Source organism: Moschus berezovskii, chromosome 28 (genome assembly GCF_049115385.1).
Source record: "Moschus berezovskii isolate FMDL1 chromosome 28, NW_MosBer_1.0, whole genome shotgun sequence".
Classification (NCBI taxonomy): Eukaryota; Metazoa; Chordata; class Mammalia; order Artiodactyla; family Moschidae; genus Moschus; species Moschus berezovskii.
This window is the reverse complement of record NC_142487.1, coordinates 15,291,793-15,307,009: the sequence shown is the minus strand read 5'-3', so window position 1 is coordinate 15,307,009 and position 15,217 is coordinate 15,291,793. Positions and strand designations below refer to the sequence as shown.

Genomic DNA, 15,217 nt, shown 5'->3' with positions numbered 1-15,217 from the left:
TGGAAGATTCCAGGTGCCCAATCTAAGACACAACATGGCCAAGTAAATACATAAATAAAAATTAAAAAGATATTTTGGAAGTACTTAAAAGTCAAATAAGTAAATCAACTAAGAAAATGTCTTATAATTTACTTTTATTCATGTTTAGCCAAAGATGATTCTTTGCCCAACTTGCTTACTTCTTTATTTACTAGTATTCATTTCAGGTAACATTTGACAAGTGATAAAACCCAGTTTAACCACAACAGGCAAGGCTTGCCATCATTGAAGTAACTCAAAAGAATATGTCATGTGCTCTGAAGGGGATTCCAAAAATCTGTTGATTGACATCACTAAGGAAGTTTAGTATAAGAAAATGTCATCTACTTGGACATATTGTTTCTGATAATTTCTTCATCGATCACAGATTACACCACCAGGCTCCCCTGTATGCATGCAGTGTCGTCACCATGGGTTCCTCACTCATTTTAACCTGGTCAGTTGTGAGGCTGTCCGACTTAAGTGGCCTCAGCAATAAAAGCAAGCTCCCTGTCTCACAATCCTCTGAAAGTGGAAAAACTCTCTAGTTTTAATCTGAGTCCTCAACCTCTTTTAAAACCAAAAACTCTCTCCTTAAAAACATGCAAATACGTACAAATTAGCATATAGTTTCAGGAACTCATCCAAAGACCTCAGATTAAGGACTCCAGTTAGAGTTCTTTCTCTTTGATTTCAAACCTGGGAACATATAGAGGAGAAAACTTTCCTTTTTTATCATGCTTCCTTCTGTGTTCCAGATTCAGATCAGTTAGAGGGCTAAACTTTCTTAAAAGAGGTCGCCATGACAATTTCCAGTACCTTGCTTATTTTAAAGAATTTGCAAACGTGAACTGATCAGGTCAGTCAGCTTCTATGCTTACTAATGGCTCATCAGGCTTCTGTCCTGTCTTAATCCCCATTTTACATAGAAAAAAAAGAAATCCATTTTTATAATTTTTTTTGTTTAATATGATGTAACACATGCTCATTTAAGAAAAAATTAGAAAATATAGATAAGTCAAAAGAAAATTGCACTACTCAGAGACAGTGTTAACATTTTCTCTCTTTCCAAACATTTTTAAAATGACTTAAATACACATATACTTACATATGTACACTCGTTTAAAAAAAAAAAAAGATGGGAACATACATTAGAGATTGCCTGAATATAAAGATTGCTTTCCTGACATCACATTCTGAACACTTTCCAGGATCATAGAATTTTGGCTTAAAAATGATAACAATAGATGATGGCAGGCCCCATATTTCCTAAACTAATTGATCAGGAAAATAGGATTTTTTTTTTTTTTGCCATTCCATGGGGCATGTGGGATCATAGCTTCCCTACCAGGGATTGAACTTGTACCCCCTGCACTGGGAGCACAAGGTCTTAACCACTGGACCACCAGGGAAGTCCCCAGAGCTATGTCTGTGTGTTCCTATTCCACCGTTTGGGCTTGAATGAGGTCTGAGTTTAACAGAGTTGGTAGGAGGAGCTACTGGAAGTTCTTAACCAACAGAGTGACAGGACAGGACTTTTAAAAAAGGTGCGAGCAGTAAGGAGAAAGCCACAGCAGAAGAGACGAGGGAGAGGCTGGTAACAGGCACTGGGGCCAGAGGAGGTGTACGTGAAGCGCTGGAGGAACCGCAGCCACAACCCCTCACTGTCCGCTCTCACTAACTCTCCCTCATGAGTTTGATCTCTGCTCTTTGTGTACCTAGTGGTTCACTGATGCCCTGCCCCTGCTTGCTCTGTGCCCGTCTAAAACGTCCTTGTCCATCACAACTGTCTATCCACGTTTTATCCATCTTTCAAGACCAGCTCACATGGCCTTCCCTACAACGCTTTCTCTATTTATTTTAATACACAAAAATCAATAATCCTCTCAGCTTTTCGTTAAAGGCAGGTCTACTTTCGTGACACTAATATGTCCTTAAACATTTTTCAACTTGATAATTCATTCATTTCTCCCTTTCCCAGCAGGTCTCTGGAGATGATCAACTTGAGCATAACTTCTATCAATTACAGATGCAAGAGGCCATCTCGTGGCAGAAAGGGGAAATGCTTGCTTTGTAAACAGTTCTTGAGGCCATAATAGCACCTGCAGGAGAAAGGATAGCTATGTGACTTTTGTCTTTTTGTTTTTACAGTTCTCCTTTCTGATACAGTTTCTAGAATACAAAAAAAAAATCCAGTAATTACCTGTGTGAATGGCCATGTCTTTCTTTCCAATTATTTCACCCATCTACAAGCTAATAAGTTCCTCAATGGGTGTTCAAATAACACTTATCAAGCATCTATGAATACAATGCTCATGATGTTGGGGTCTTATAAGGTGAATTCAGGTTTATAAGGGTCAGTGAATCTGTGCAGGCAGCATTTCTCAGAGTGTTCCAGGAAAAAACTAGTCCCTAACGATGGCCTGAGGAAAAATGAGTTCCTTGGCCAAATTGGTTTGCAAAGCCCTGAATACTGTGACTTCAGCACAGATATTCCCATTGTATGTAGATTAGAAGATCTGAGAAGTCAGGAAATAAAGGAGCCTGTTTAACCCAGTTTAACCCAATATTTGCCAAGCTTCAGTTCAGTTCAGTCGCATTATCAGTGTCAATTACATTATCTGGTATCTCACATTCCCTTAAAATGTAGGTAGGTGGCCAAACTCAAATGCTTCCTAATTTCCTCAGGAAAGAGAGTCAAGTACAAGTCATCCAGGTAAATGCAAAACCTTTATTTTGAGGGAAGGAAAACTGAGGAGTAAGAAAGTTATCTTTGTGTGCCAGCAGTGGGACTTCAGAGATCTTATTAAAAAGCCTATACCATCTTCAAACCTGAATGGGAAAGGGCAAGTATCCCATGAACTGGGTAGTTTGTTAATAAAATGTTTGTAAATGCACAATGTGAAAAATATCTGGACAAATGAGACAATAAAAATATGTGACGATACGAAACAAAAGTGAACTCTGACGTAAACTACAGACTTCAATAATAATATATCAATATCGACTCATCAAGTGCAATAAACATACCACACCAATGTAAGCTGTAACCGGGGACACAAGGCAGGGCGGGGGATTGCTCATATATGGGAGTTCTCGCCCATATACCAGAAATTTCTGCTCAACTTTTCAGTAAATAGAAAACTGCTCTAAAAAATAAACTTATTAATTGCTTTCCAAAGTGTGTATCTGGAAAAGCAGAGGTCAGGGAAAGAGAGGAATCATCTCTGTAAATATCTGTAATGTAACATACCCTTCTTGTGTTAAGTAATGCAAAATCAAAATCAGAAGATTTTTTCGCCGTGCTTCTGTCCTCACCTCGCACTGTGAACAAAAAAGAAAATGCAGATGGGATGACAATAAAATATAACATTCCTTGTATAGCAGTAAACCCTTGAAGGTAATTGTAACCTGTCAAAAGCAAGAAGCATAACTGAACGGCTGCAAGGTAGTTTGTGGTCTCCAAGGATATATAAAGTTGTTTTTCCATTGTTATTTTCTTCTCAGAGCTGCCTTCTCAATTGTAAACTGAAGGTACAATGATCTCAATTGGGATTGCACTTGACTAGCTCACTTCTTACTACCAAACTAATTGGCATTTTATTGCTTATCACTAAAGGAACAAATACACACACATTTGGACCAGGTGAAGCAAAGTGATGTTAAAAGATAAACTCTTTTGCAACCCTACGAACTGTAGTTGGCCAGTCTCCTCTGTCCATGAGATTTCCCAGGCAAAAATACTGGAGTGGATTGCTACTTCCTTCTCCAGGGGATATTTGAGACTCAGGGATCAAACCCGCATCTCCTGCATTGGCAGGCAGATTCTTTACCACTGAGCCACCAGGGAAGCCCTTAAATTCACCCAGAATCCCACCCTTCACAAACATGGAGATGATGTTTGGTAGAAACCAACACACTATTGTAAATCAATTATCCTTCAATTAAAAATAAATAATTTTTTTTTAAATTTGGAGATAAGCTCCAACAAACCACTCAGGAGAACCCTACCCTGGCATTTAGAATATCTTCTTGAGTAGCAGGGGCCATAAAGGTGACATTCCCAACTAACAATGTCCTTATTCAAACTGAATGAAGCTGTACTTTTATTCATAGTATTAATGTGCATTCAGTTCAGTTCAGTTCAGTTCAGTTCAGTCGCTCAGTCGAGTCCGACTCTCCGCGACCCCATGAATCACAGTACGCCAGGCCTCCCTGTCCATCACCAACTCCCGGAGTTCACTCAAACTCATGTCCACAGAGTCAGTGATGCCATCCAGCCATCTCATTCTCCGTCGTCCCCTTCTCCTCCCGCCCCCAACCTTTCCATTATCAATATCAATTACATTATCTGGTATCTCACATTCCCTTAAAATGTATTCATAAAATATTTACTTTCACTAATACTTCCCTTATTTGAAAATGCTTATCTTTATCTAAAGAGAACAGAGGTAAGAACTGGATAAAAGCAAGAAAGGCCCAAGTGGCCCAAATTATATCATAAAATCTAGGCACAAACACGATGATGACACACAGAAACTTCTCAGGCATTCATCCAAACTTCCTAAAAATTAATGTAATAAAATTGAAACATGCATTGTTGTTGTTCAGTCACCCAATCGTGTCCGACTCTTTGAGACCCCATGGACTGCCACACTCCAGGCCTCACCATCTCCCAGAGTTTGCCCAAGTTCATGTTCATTGCATTGGTGATGCCCTCCAGCCATCTCATCCACTGACACTCTCTTCCTCTGCCCTCAATCTTTCTCAGCATCAGGATCTTTCCCAATGAGTCATCTGTTCACATCAGATGACCAAAATACTGGAGCTTCAGCTTCAGCATCAGTCCTTCCAGTGAATATTTAGGATTGATCTCCCTTAAGATTGACTGGTTTGGAAAAAAAAAAAAAAAGATTGACTGGTTTGATCCCTTTGCTGTCCAAGGGACTTTCAGGAGTCTTCTCCAGCACCACAGTTCAAAGGCATCAATTCTTTGGCAGTCTGCCTTCTTTATGGTCCAGCTCTCACAACCATACGTGACCACTGGGAAGACCATAGCCTTGAGTATCCAGATCTTTGTTGGCAGAATAATGTCTCTGCTTTTCAATGCACTATCTAGGTTTGTCATGGCTTTCCTGCCAAGAAGCAATCGTCTTCTGATTTCATGGCTGCAGTCATTGTCCCCAGTGATTTTGGAACCCAAGAAGAGGAAATCTCTCACTATTTCCACCTTTTCCCCTTCTATGCAGTAATGTGGCCAGATGCCATGACCTTAGTTTTTTTTAATATTTAGTCTTAAGCCAACTCTTGAAAAAGGGACAGAGAATAAGAACAAGCTCTTGGAAGTTAAAAATATTATTGTCTAAATAAATTCTGTAGAATGGTTTAAAGACAAGGCCAAGAAAACTGCCCAGAAAATATTAAAAAAAAAAAAAAGACCAAAAAACGGGACATTATAGGGGAAAAAATCTTAAATCAATCCAGGTTATGCCCTGTTAATAGAGGTTCTTAAAAATAAACTGGAGAAAGCATAGGGGAATAATTTATCAAAGAAATAATAAAAGACATTTTATTTTAGAATGGAAGCATGAGAATGTCTGGTTTGACAATGGCAAGCACAGCGAATGGAAAAAGGCTGGCATAAATAAAGTTGTGTAATTTCAGAACACCAGAGTTAAAAAGATTCTGCCTGCCAATGCAGGGGACGTGGGTTCGACCCCTGGTCTGAGAAGATCCCACATGCCGAGGGTCTACTAAGCCTTTGTACCACAACTATTCAGCCTACGCTCTAGAGCCCACGCCCAGCAACTACCGAAACGTGGCCTGCACAGGGGAGGCCACTGCAGTGAGAAGCCTAAACTCCTCAACGAGGAGGAGCCCCCACTTGCTGCAACCGAGGAAAGCCCACATGCAGCAATGAAGACCCAGTACCGCCAAAAACTGATAAATACACCTTTAAAAAATAGTCAAAAATGGTAAAATTTATGTAATGCATATTTTATCACAATGAAAAAGAAATTTAAAATATAGTACTATAGTACTATTTGATTTTTATGTACCTGTATGCATGTTTTATAAGATTTTTTTTTTTCCCTTTAGTGTCCCATTGTTTAGTCTCTTTCTTTTCTATTCTCTGGGCAATTTCCTTGGCCTTGTTTTTAAACCATTCTACAGAATTTATTTAGACAATAACATTTTTAATTTTCAAAAGCTTGTTCTTATGCTCTGATGTTCCTTTTTCAAAACATCTTGTTCTTGTTTTTTGAATACACTATGCTCTTATGATTCAAAGTCAGTTATGTTCAATATTTACTGTTTATGTAGGCAAGTAAAACACTATTTTATAAAGATATCCACCCAAAATGATTCAAATAAAGTTTTGTTGCTTAAGGTGATAAGTTTTTATTCAGATTGCCAGAAAATACAGAAAATAAAGCAACTTGTGTTTCAAAGACCTTGTGAAGGATTCATAGTACCACCTTTTCAACCAAAATTTGCTTTCTGCCATTCAAAGATCATTATTGCTTTTTTAAAAAATTAATTTGCATTTTATCACCCAGTTTATACATACTTTGCTGCTATATTTTCAGTTAAACTTTTTCCTTTGAATTCAGGGTGAAATAAATAAAGCAAAATTCCCCAGAAGTCTAAAAGAAAAGGAGATTAAAGGAAAATTATAATCCTTGAAGTAATCAAATATTTAACACAAAAAATAGTGATTTAAACTGGGAGAAAATATTTACAAATGACACATTTGATAAAGAACTATAATTAAAAATACACAAAGAGCTCCTAAAACTCAACAATAAGAAAACAAAAAATACAATTGAAAATGGGCAAAAAATAATGAACAAACACCTCACAAAAGAAGATATATGGATGGACTAAACAAATATATGAAAAGATGCTCAACAACATATGTCATCAAGGAGTGGCAAATTAAAACAAGATAGCACTGCACACCTCTTAGAATGGTGAAAATCCAAAACACTAACACCACTAATACTGGAAGAGCCATGGGAACTCCGTTCACTGATGGTGGGAATACAGAATGGTACTGCCACTTTGGAAGGCAGTTTGGTGGTTTCTCACAAAACTAAACACACACTTACCATATGATCCAGCTGTCATGCTCCTTGGAATTTACTCCAAAGAGTTAAAAACACATCTACACACAAACTTTCACTCTGAAGCTGCCGATGCAGCTTTATTCATAATTTCCAGAAACAACCAAAATACCCTTTCAGTATGTGAATCAATAAAGTACAGTACATCTACACAATGGAATATCAGTACTAAAAATAAAAAAGCCATAAAAAGGCATGAAGGAAACATTCATATTACTAAGTGAAAGAAGCCAATCTGAAAAGGTAACGATGGAAGAAACTTTCAAATATTGAGTTATGGAGAAGTCATTCTGACTAACACATGATTTGGCTTAGTCTAGAATAGCCAGTCTGTAGCCTATCAAATATAAACTGTACATCTGGTTTAACCATTAAAGAAAAGAATGCTTTTAAAAATGAAAATGGAGTAACTGCGGTTCAAGCATCCAAAATGGAGCCTGGTGGCCATTGTGAATGTGGTTTCAGACAGGTTCTACATTACTAAGAACTTGAATTTCTGAACAGTATCAGACTCAAGGACACCACTAGCTATCCTCAAACCAGTATCTGCTAGCAGCTGCAACCATTTGGACCCCAACCAATCCTTACTCCACAAGCACACTTAATTCTTTCCAGCTCCAGTTATTCTTGATAAACAGCTCATATAACTAGTTGTAACCTTCCAGTTTTTGCCTTTAAAAGTCTGCCCCATTTTGTAATCCTGCAGAACATAATTCAAATGCTTCTTGCTTCTGTGTCTCCCAGGCTATAGTCCTTGGTTTGGCTCAAATAAACATTCTCTACTCTTATTATGGGATTGGCAAGGTGGCTCACACAGTAAAGAATCTGCCTACAATGCAGGAGACCAGGATTCGATCCCTGAGTTGGGAAAATCCCCTGGAGAAAGAAATGGCAATCCACTCCAGTATTCTTGCCCGGAAAAACCCATGGACAGAGGAACCTGGAGGGCTATAGTCCATGGGGTCGCAAAGAGTCGGACACGACTGAGCAACTAACACTTCCACTTAATTCCTATTATAGACTGTTTATTGATTATTTATATTAACAGTTTCATATTGTATGATTTCACTTATATGACATTCTGGAAAAAAAGCTAAACTATGAAGACAATAAGAAGATCAGCGGTGGGAAGAGAGAGGGAGGCAGAACACAGAGGATTTCAGAGCAGTGAACTATTCTACATGATACTATAAAGGTAGCCACGTTGTCAAAATCTATAGTGTGCACCAAAAGTGACTTTTAATGCAATGCAAACTATGTACTTTGAGTTATAAAGACATGTCAATGTAGATTCATCTGATGCAAGATTATTGGTAATACAGGAGTTGTGGACACGTGAGGTGGGAGATATACGGGAATTCTCTGAACTTTCCACTCAATTTTGCTGTGAACCCAAAACTGGTCTTTAAAAAAAAATTTAATATGAATTGATTTTTAAACAAATATATCAGATCTAATATTGGGTTGGTCAAAAAGTTCATTCTTTTTTTTCTGTAAAATGGATCTAGATAATTCAGTTGTCTTTAACTTCATTGGAAACAATTTTGTCAGATTATATTTTAACAGCGGTCATATCAGTGTGGAATTTTTTTTTAAAAGCATCAAAATTGGTGAATTTTTGTGTAGCCCATTTTAATATTGAAGATGGAAGAAAAAAGCAACATTTTTGGCACATTATGCTTTATTATTTTGAGAAAGGTTAAAAACTCAACTGAAACACACAGAAAAAAGATTTTTGAAGTGTTTGGAGAAGGTGAAATAACATGTCAAAAGTGCTTTGTGGAGTTTTTACCTAGACGATGCTCCACAGTCCAGTAGACCAGTTGAAGTTGATAGAGATCAAATCAAGACATTAATTGGGAACAATCAATGTTATATCACGCAGGAGACAGCTGATATACTCAAAATATCCAAATCAAGCGTTGAAACTGATTTGCACCAGCTTGGTTATGTTAATCACTTTGATGATTGGGTTCCACATAAGTCAAGTGAAAAAAAACCTTCTTGACGATATTTCTGCATGCAATTCTCTACTTAAATGTAATGAAAACTGTCCATTTTAAAAAACAAACTGTGACGGGCAATGAAATGTGGATACTGTACAATAACGTAAAACGGAAGAGATCGTGGGGCAAGTGAAATGAACCACCCTCTACCATACCAAAAGCCAATCTTCAACCAAAGAAGGTGCTGTTGTGTATATGGTGGGATTGGAAGGGAGTCCTTTATTAAGAGCTCCTTGCCGAAAACCTATTAACTCCAAGTACTGCTCCCAATTAGACCAACTGAAAGCAGCACTCAACAAAGAGAGTCCGGCATCAGTCAACGGAAAACACGCAATCTTCCATCAACATAACGAAAGACCACATATTTCTCTCATGACCAGACAAAAACTATTAAAACCTGGCTGAGGGCGGTCTCCACGTCGGAGCCCCGAGAGCTAAGTGTTTCCGGCCATTCATACGCCCTGCCTCGGCTCTCGATGATCGGATTTCGTGTACTATCGGGCCGAAAGGGTGACGGCGCTGCTAGGATGAAGCTCGTGAGATTTTTGATGAAATTGAGTCACGAAACTGTAACCGTTGAATTAAAGAATGGAACACAGGTCCATGGAACAATCACAGGTGTAGATGTCAGTATGAACACACATCTTAAAGCAGTGAAAATGACCCTGAAGAACAGAGCACCTGTACAGCTGGAAACACTGAGTATTCGAGGCAATAACATTCGGTATTTTATTCTGCCAGACAGCTTACCTCTGGATACACTGCTTGTGGATGTGGAACCAAAGGTGAAGTCTAAGAAAAGGGAAGCTGTTGCAGGAAGAGGCCGAGGCCGAGGAAGAGGGGGTCCTAGGCGATAATGTCTCTCAAGACTACTATTTCATAGCGGGGCAGGAAGACGGATAGGTGACAGAGGAAGACTATGAGGCCAAGGCAGAGGAATGTGAAGTCCTAAGCGATAATGTTGCTGGAGCTTACTTTTCACAGGGCTGGATGTTCAAGTTTTTTGTACAGGCTTTGTTTGTAGCAGTTTTTAATAAACATAAATATAACAACAACAAAAAAAAAAAACCTGGCTGGGAAGTTCTGATTCATCCAAGGTATTCACCAAACATTGTACCTTTGGATTTCCACTTATTTTGGTCTTTACAAAATTCCCTTAATGGAAAAAAATTCAATTCCCTAGAACTGTAAAAAGCACCTAGAAGAGTTCTTTGCGCAAAAAGAGAAAAAGTTTTGGGAATATGGAATTATGAAGTTGTTTGGAAAATGGCAGAAGGTAGTGGAAGAAAACAGTAAGTACATTGTTCAATAAAGTTCCTGGTGAAAATGAAAAATAGGTCTTTTATTTTTACTTTAAAATTGAAGGAAAATTTTGGCCAACTCAATATATTTAAATGGAGTCACCCTTCAAAGTAGTCACCTTAGTAGGTCATGCTTTTATTCCATTGCTCAAAACATTTCTGAAACTCTTCTTTTAAAATTATCTTCAATGTAGATTCATCCGTGTTAGCTCAGATGGTAAAGCATCTGCCTGCAATGCAGGAGACCTGAGTTTGATCCCTGGGTCGGGAAGATCCCCTGGAGAAGGAAATGGCAACCCACTCCAGTACTCTTGCCTGAAAAAATCCTATGGATCGTGGAACCTAGTGGGCTACAGTCCATGGGGTCCCAAGGAGTAAGACACAACTGAGTGACTTCACTTCACTTCATCCTCCCCTAGCCCACATTTACAAAAATAATATGTGGCCCTGTAGAAAAATGGAACAATGCATAAATGCACAAGAAAAAAAATTAGACATTTTGGTTACATTCTTTCCATCTTCTTACAAAATAGGCTTCTCTTCTTTTGATAAGCTGTGTTTTTTCCTTAAAAATACTTTGTAAATGTTTTTCCCAGTTATTAAAAGTTTTAATGACTACACAGAAAGCATCATAACTTAATCACCCCTCAGCTGTTGGAGAGTCCTCTTGTTTGAAGTTCAGTTCAGTTCAGTCACTCAGTCATGCCCGACTCTTTGCGACCCCATGAATCACAGCACGCCAGGCCTCCCTGTCCATCACCAACTCCCGGAGTTCACTCAAACCCACCTCCATCGAGTCGGTGATGCCATCCAGCCATCTTATTCTCTGTTGTCCCCTTCTCCTCCTGCCCCCAATCCCTCCTAGCATCAGAGTCTTTTCCAGTGAATCAACTCGTTGCATGAGGTGGCCAAAGTATTGTAGTTTCAGCTTTAGCATCAGTCCTTCCAATGAACACCCAGGATTGATTTCCTTTAGAACGGACTGGTTGGATCTCCTTGCAGTCCAAGGGACTCTCAAGAGTCTTCTCCAACACCACAGTTCAAAAGCATCAATTCTTCGGCGCTCAGCTTTCTTCACAGTCCAACTCTCACATCCATACATGGCCACTGGAAAAACCATAGCCTTGACTAGACAGACCTTGGTTGGCAAAGTAACGTCTCTGCTTTTTAATATGCTGTCTAGGTTGGTCATAACTTTCCTTCCAAGAAGTAAGCATCTTTTAATTTCATGGCTGCAATCACCATCTGCAGTGATTTTGGAGCCCAAAAAAATAAAGTCTGACACTGTTTCCACTGTTTCCCCATCTACTTCCCATGAAGTGATGGGACCAGATGCCATGATCTTAGTTTTCTGAATGTTGAGCCTTAAGCCAACTTTTTCAGTCTCCTCTTTCACTTTCATCAAGAGGCTTTTGAGTTCCTCTTCACTTTCTGCCAAAGGGTGGTGTCATCTGCATATCTGAGGTTATTGATATTTCTCCCGGCAATCTTGATTCCAGCTTGTGCTTCTTCCAGCCCAGCATTCCTCATGATGTACTCTGCATATAAGTTAAATAAGCAGGGTGACAATATACAGCCTTGATGTACTCCTTTTCCTATTTGGAACCAGTCTGTTGTTCCATGTCCAGTTCTAACTGTTGCTTCCTGATCTGCATATATTCTCAAGGTTTGAAGTTGGGCCTCATCAAATTTAAGAACACACTTTATTAGCAGCTTTGATTGTTTCTAAACTCCAAATTTGCCCTCAGGGACAGATCTGATAACATTAAGAGAGTTTTAAAAGCAGATGACAGTCCATCCTTAAAAAATGCCCCTGGGTACATCTCCCCCTCTGTCCTTGAAGAAATCTGTAGCATCAAGGTGAGTTAAAAAACTGGAAAGCAACTTACCAAGGCAAGATAAAGAATCAAGAAGGGAATTACTGTAATCTTTGCTATGTTTTTATCTGTTATTATGAATATATAATTCATATAGAAGAGTATAAAACATCCATTCCTTTTTAATAATAACAACAGGCTTCACCCTGGTTAAAGCCCAGAGCACATTCTGTGTCTTAGAAACTCCCTCACTGTTCCTTTCAGGCGTTTCCCCTCCTCCCACCAGAGGTAACTTCCATCCCAATTGTTATGCTCAGCATTCCCTTTTTATGGTTTTACCAACTATGTGAAAGTGAACATCACAAAGTCGTGTCCGACTCTTTGCGGCCCCATGGAATTCTCCAGGCCAGAATACTGGAGTGGGTAGCCTTTCCCTTCTCCAGGGGATCTTCCTGACCCAGGAATTGAAAAAGGGTCTCCTGCATTGTAGGAGGATTCTTTACCAACTGAGCTATCAGGGAAGCCTACCATACATCCTTAAAAAAAACACTGTAGATAGTTTTCACACTTTTTAATATTCAAAAATATTTATTCATGATCACATTTTAATGAACTGAAGAGTCTATTACTAAGAGAATGAATAAACATTGTGTGATACATTCTTTTAACACACACAACTTTTTTGTGTTAGTCCCTTAGTCATATCTGACTCTGCGACCCCACAAACTAACCCGCCAGGCTTCTCTGTCCATCGAATTCTCCAGGCAAGAACACTGGAGTGGATTGCCATTCCCTTCTCCAGAGGATCTTCCCAACCCAGGGATCGAACCCTGGTCTCCTGCATCGCAGGCAGATTCTTTACTGTTTGAGCTACAGTGAAGTCCTTTAAATGTATACAGCCTCCCTGTCGGAGAACCAAACCCCCGTCTCCCACATGACAGATGCAGATACTCACCACTATACTAACAAGGAAGGGCTTTTTTATTGGAAGATAATTGCTTTTATTGGAGGATAATTAACTTTTTTATTGGAGGATAATTGCTTTACAATGTTGTGGTGGTTGCTGCTGTACATCAATATGTATCAGTCATAATTTTCTACATATCCCCTCTCTCTAAAGCCTCTCTCTCTCCCCATTCCACCCCTCGAGGTCATCACAGAGCACCAGCTGGGCTCTCTGTGTTATCCAGCAGTTTCCTGCCAGTTATCTATCTCACACATCATAGTGAACATATGTCAATGTTACTTTCGCAATTTCTCTTAGCCTCTCCATCCCCAGCTGTGTCCACAAGTCCGTTCTCTAGGTCTGCGTCTCCATTTCTTCCCTGTAGATGGGTTCATCAGTACTATTTTTCTAGAGTACATCGTTTAGATATCGTATATATATATATATATAGGATATATATGCCTGGAGAATTCCATGGACAGAGAAGCCTGGCAGGTTAGTTTGTGGGGTCGAAAAGAGTCTGACACAACTGAAGGAACTAACACACACAAAAAAGTTAAAAAAGAATGTATCACATAATGTTTATTTATTCTCTTAGTAATAGACTCTTCAGTTAGTTAAAATGTGATCATGAGTAACTATTTTTGGCTTCCCTGGTGGCTCAGTCGGTAAAGAATCTGCCTGCAATGCGGGAGAACTGGGTTTGATCCCTGGGTTGGGAAGATCTCCTGGAGAAGGGAATGGCAGCCCACTCCAGTATTCTTGCCTGGAGAATTCCATGGACAGAGGAGCCTGGTGGGCTACAGTCCATGGGGTCGCAAAGAGTCGGACACGACTGAGTAGCTAACTTAATATATATATATGGTGTTTGTTTTTCTCTTTACTTCACTCTGTATAACAGACTCTAGGTTTAGGTTTTCACATTTTTTAACATTATATGAATTTACATTTATTTACATTTATTTCTTGTGACTACTTTTATTTCACAGTATGTAATTTCTCCCCCCCAAAAAAAGTTCACATCAAAGTAAGAGCTTAGGTATAATCCAGCTATTTCATAATATCTTCATTCAGTTATCTGCCTCCACTGCTTTCTAGCCTGTGGGCATAATTTCAGTGTCTTAGAGGGTTGCTATCTTAAGGCTTCTCAAGGTAACTCTTCTGTTTCCCAGAAAACAGAAGTATCCTGTAGTGCTAAACTTTTCTAATCCAAGACTTGGTTATCCAAGTCTCTTTTTGGTACATCGATTTGCCTCACCTATAGTGCCATCTAGCGTATGAGGAGGGGAAGCACTTCGTGAATTTTGCTCTTTAATCGCTAAATCGTATTTGACTCTTAGCGAGCCCACAGACGCCAGGCTTCCTTGTCCTTCACTATCTCCCGCTGTTCGCTCAGACTTAAGTCCATTAAGTCGGTGATGCCATCCAACCATTTCATCCTCTGTCCTCTCCTCTTCTTGCCCTTGATCTTTTCCAGCATTAGGGTCCTTTCATGAAATTTGGGTAGTTCTGAAGGGCTGTTTACATAATAAAGATGATCAGCATAAAATTCAGTTCAAATCAAGCTTGCAAAATAAAAACTAAAACTGCATATTAAACAAGCAAGATTGATGGAATATGTTTCTAAATGTCCACATTCTCAAACTCACACTTGAGGATTTGACTCAGAACCTAGGTCTCTGACTCCCAGGCCAATAAGCTTCCCTCCATCAATTCCTCCCCTGCATTAACCCCTACTCATCAATGTCCATTCCCACCCCTGCACATTCAGAAGTTGCTGTTTTAATTTGTCAAAAATGGTGTGCCAAATTTGCCAAAATCAAACTATGGTTACCAGTAATTCTTGGCTGACTTCACATTAGTAACAAATGGTGTCCCTTACAGGTCCTCAAACTGAATCTCACAATTTTAGTGACCATTTCAGAGCAACTACTGGCCAGGCCTCAGTTAACTAGTCACTCTGCTGCACCGGGAGAAGTGTATCTTGTAGGGTTTATGCCTT

At 39.2% G+C, this 15,217-nt stretch overlaps 1 protein-coding gene across 2 annotated transcripts in view; it reads right to left on the bottom strand.

Annotated features, from left to right (window-relative positions):
* Positions 1-15,217, bottom strand: part of KATNAL2 (katanin catalytic subunit A1 like 2) — a 104,633-nt gene that overhangs the window by 49,832 nt on the left and 39,584 nt on the right. For both annotated transcript variants that reach the window (XM_055416820.2, XM_055416826.2), the window contains exon 2: positions 3,272-3,342. In XM_055416820.2, coding sequence (XP_055272795.2) covers positions 3,272-3,342 — 71 coding nt within the window. The remainder of the gene's footprint in view (positions 1-3,271; positions 3,343-15,217) is intronic.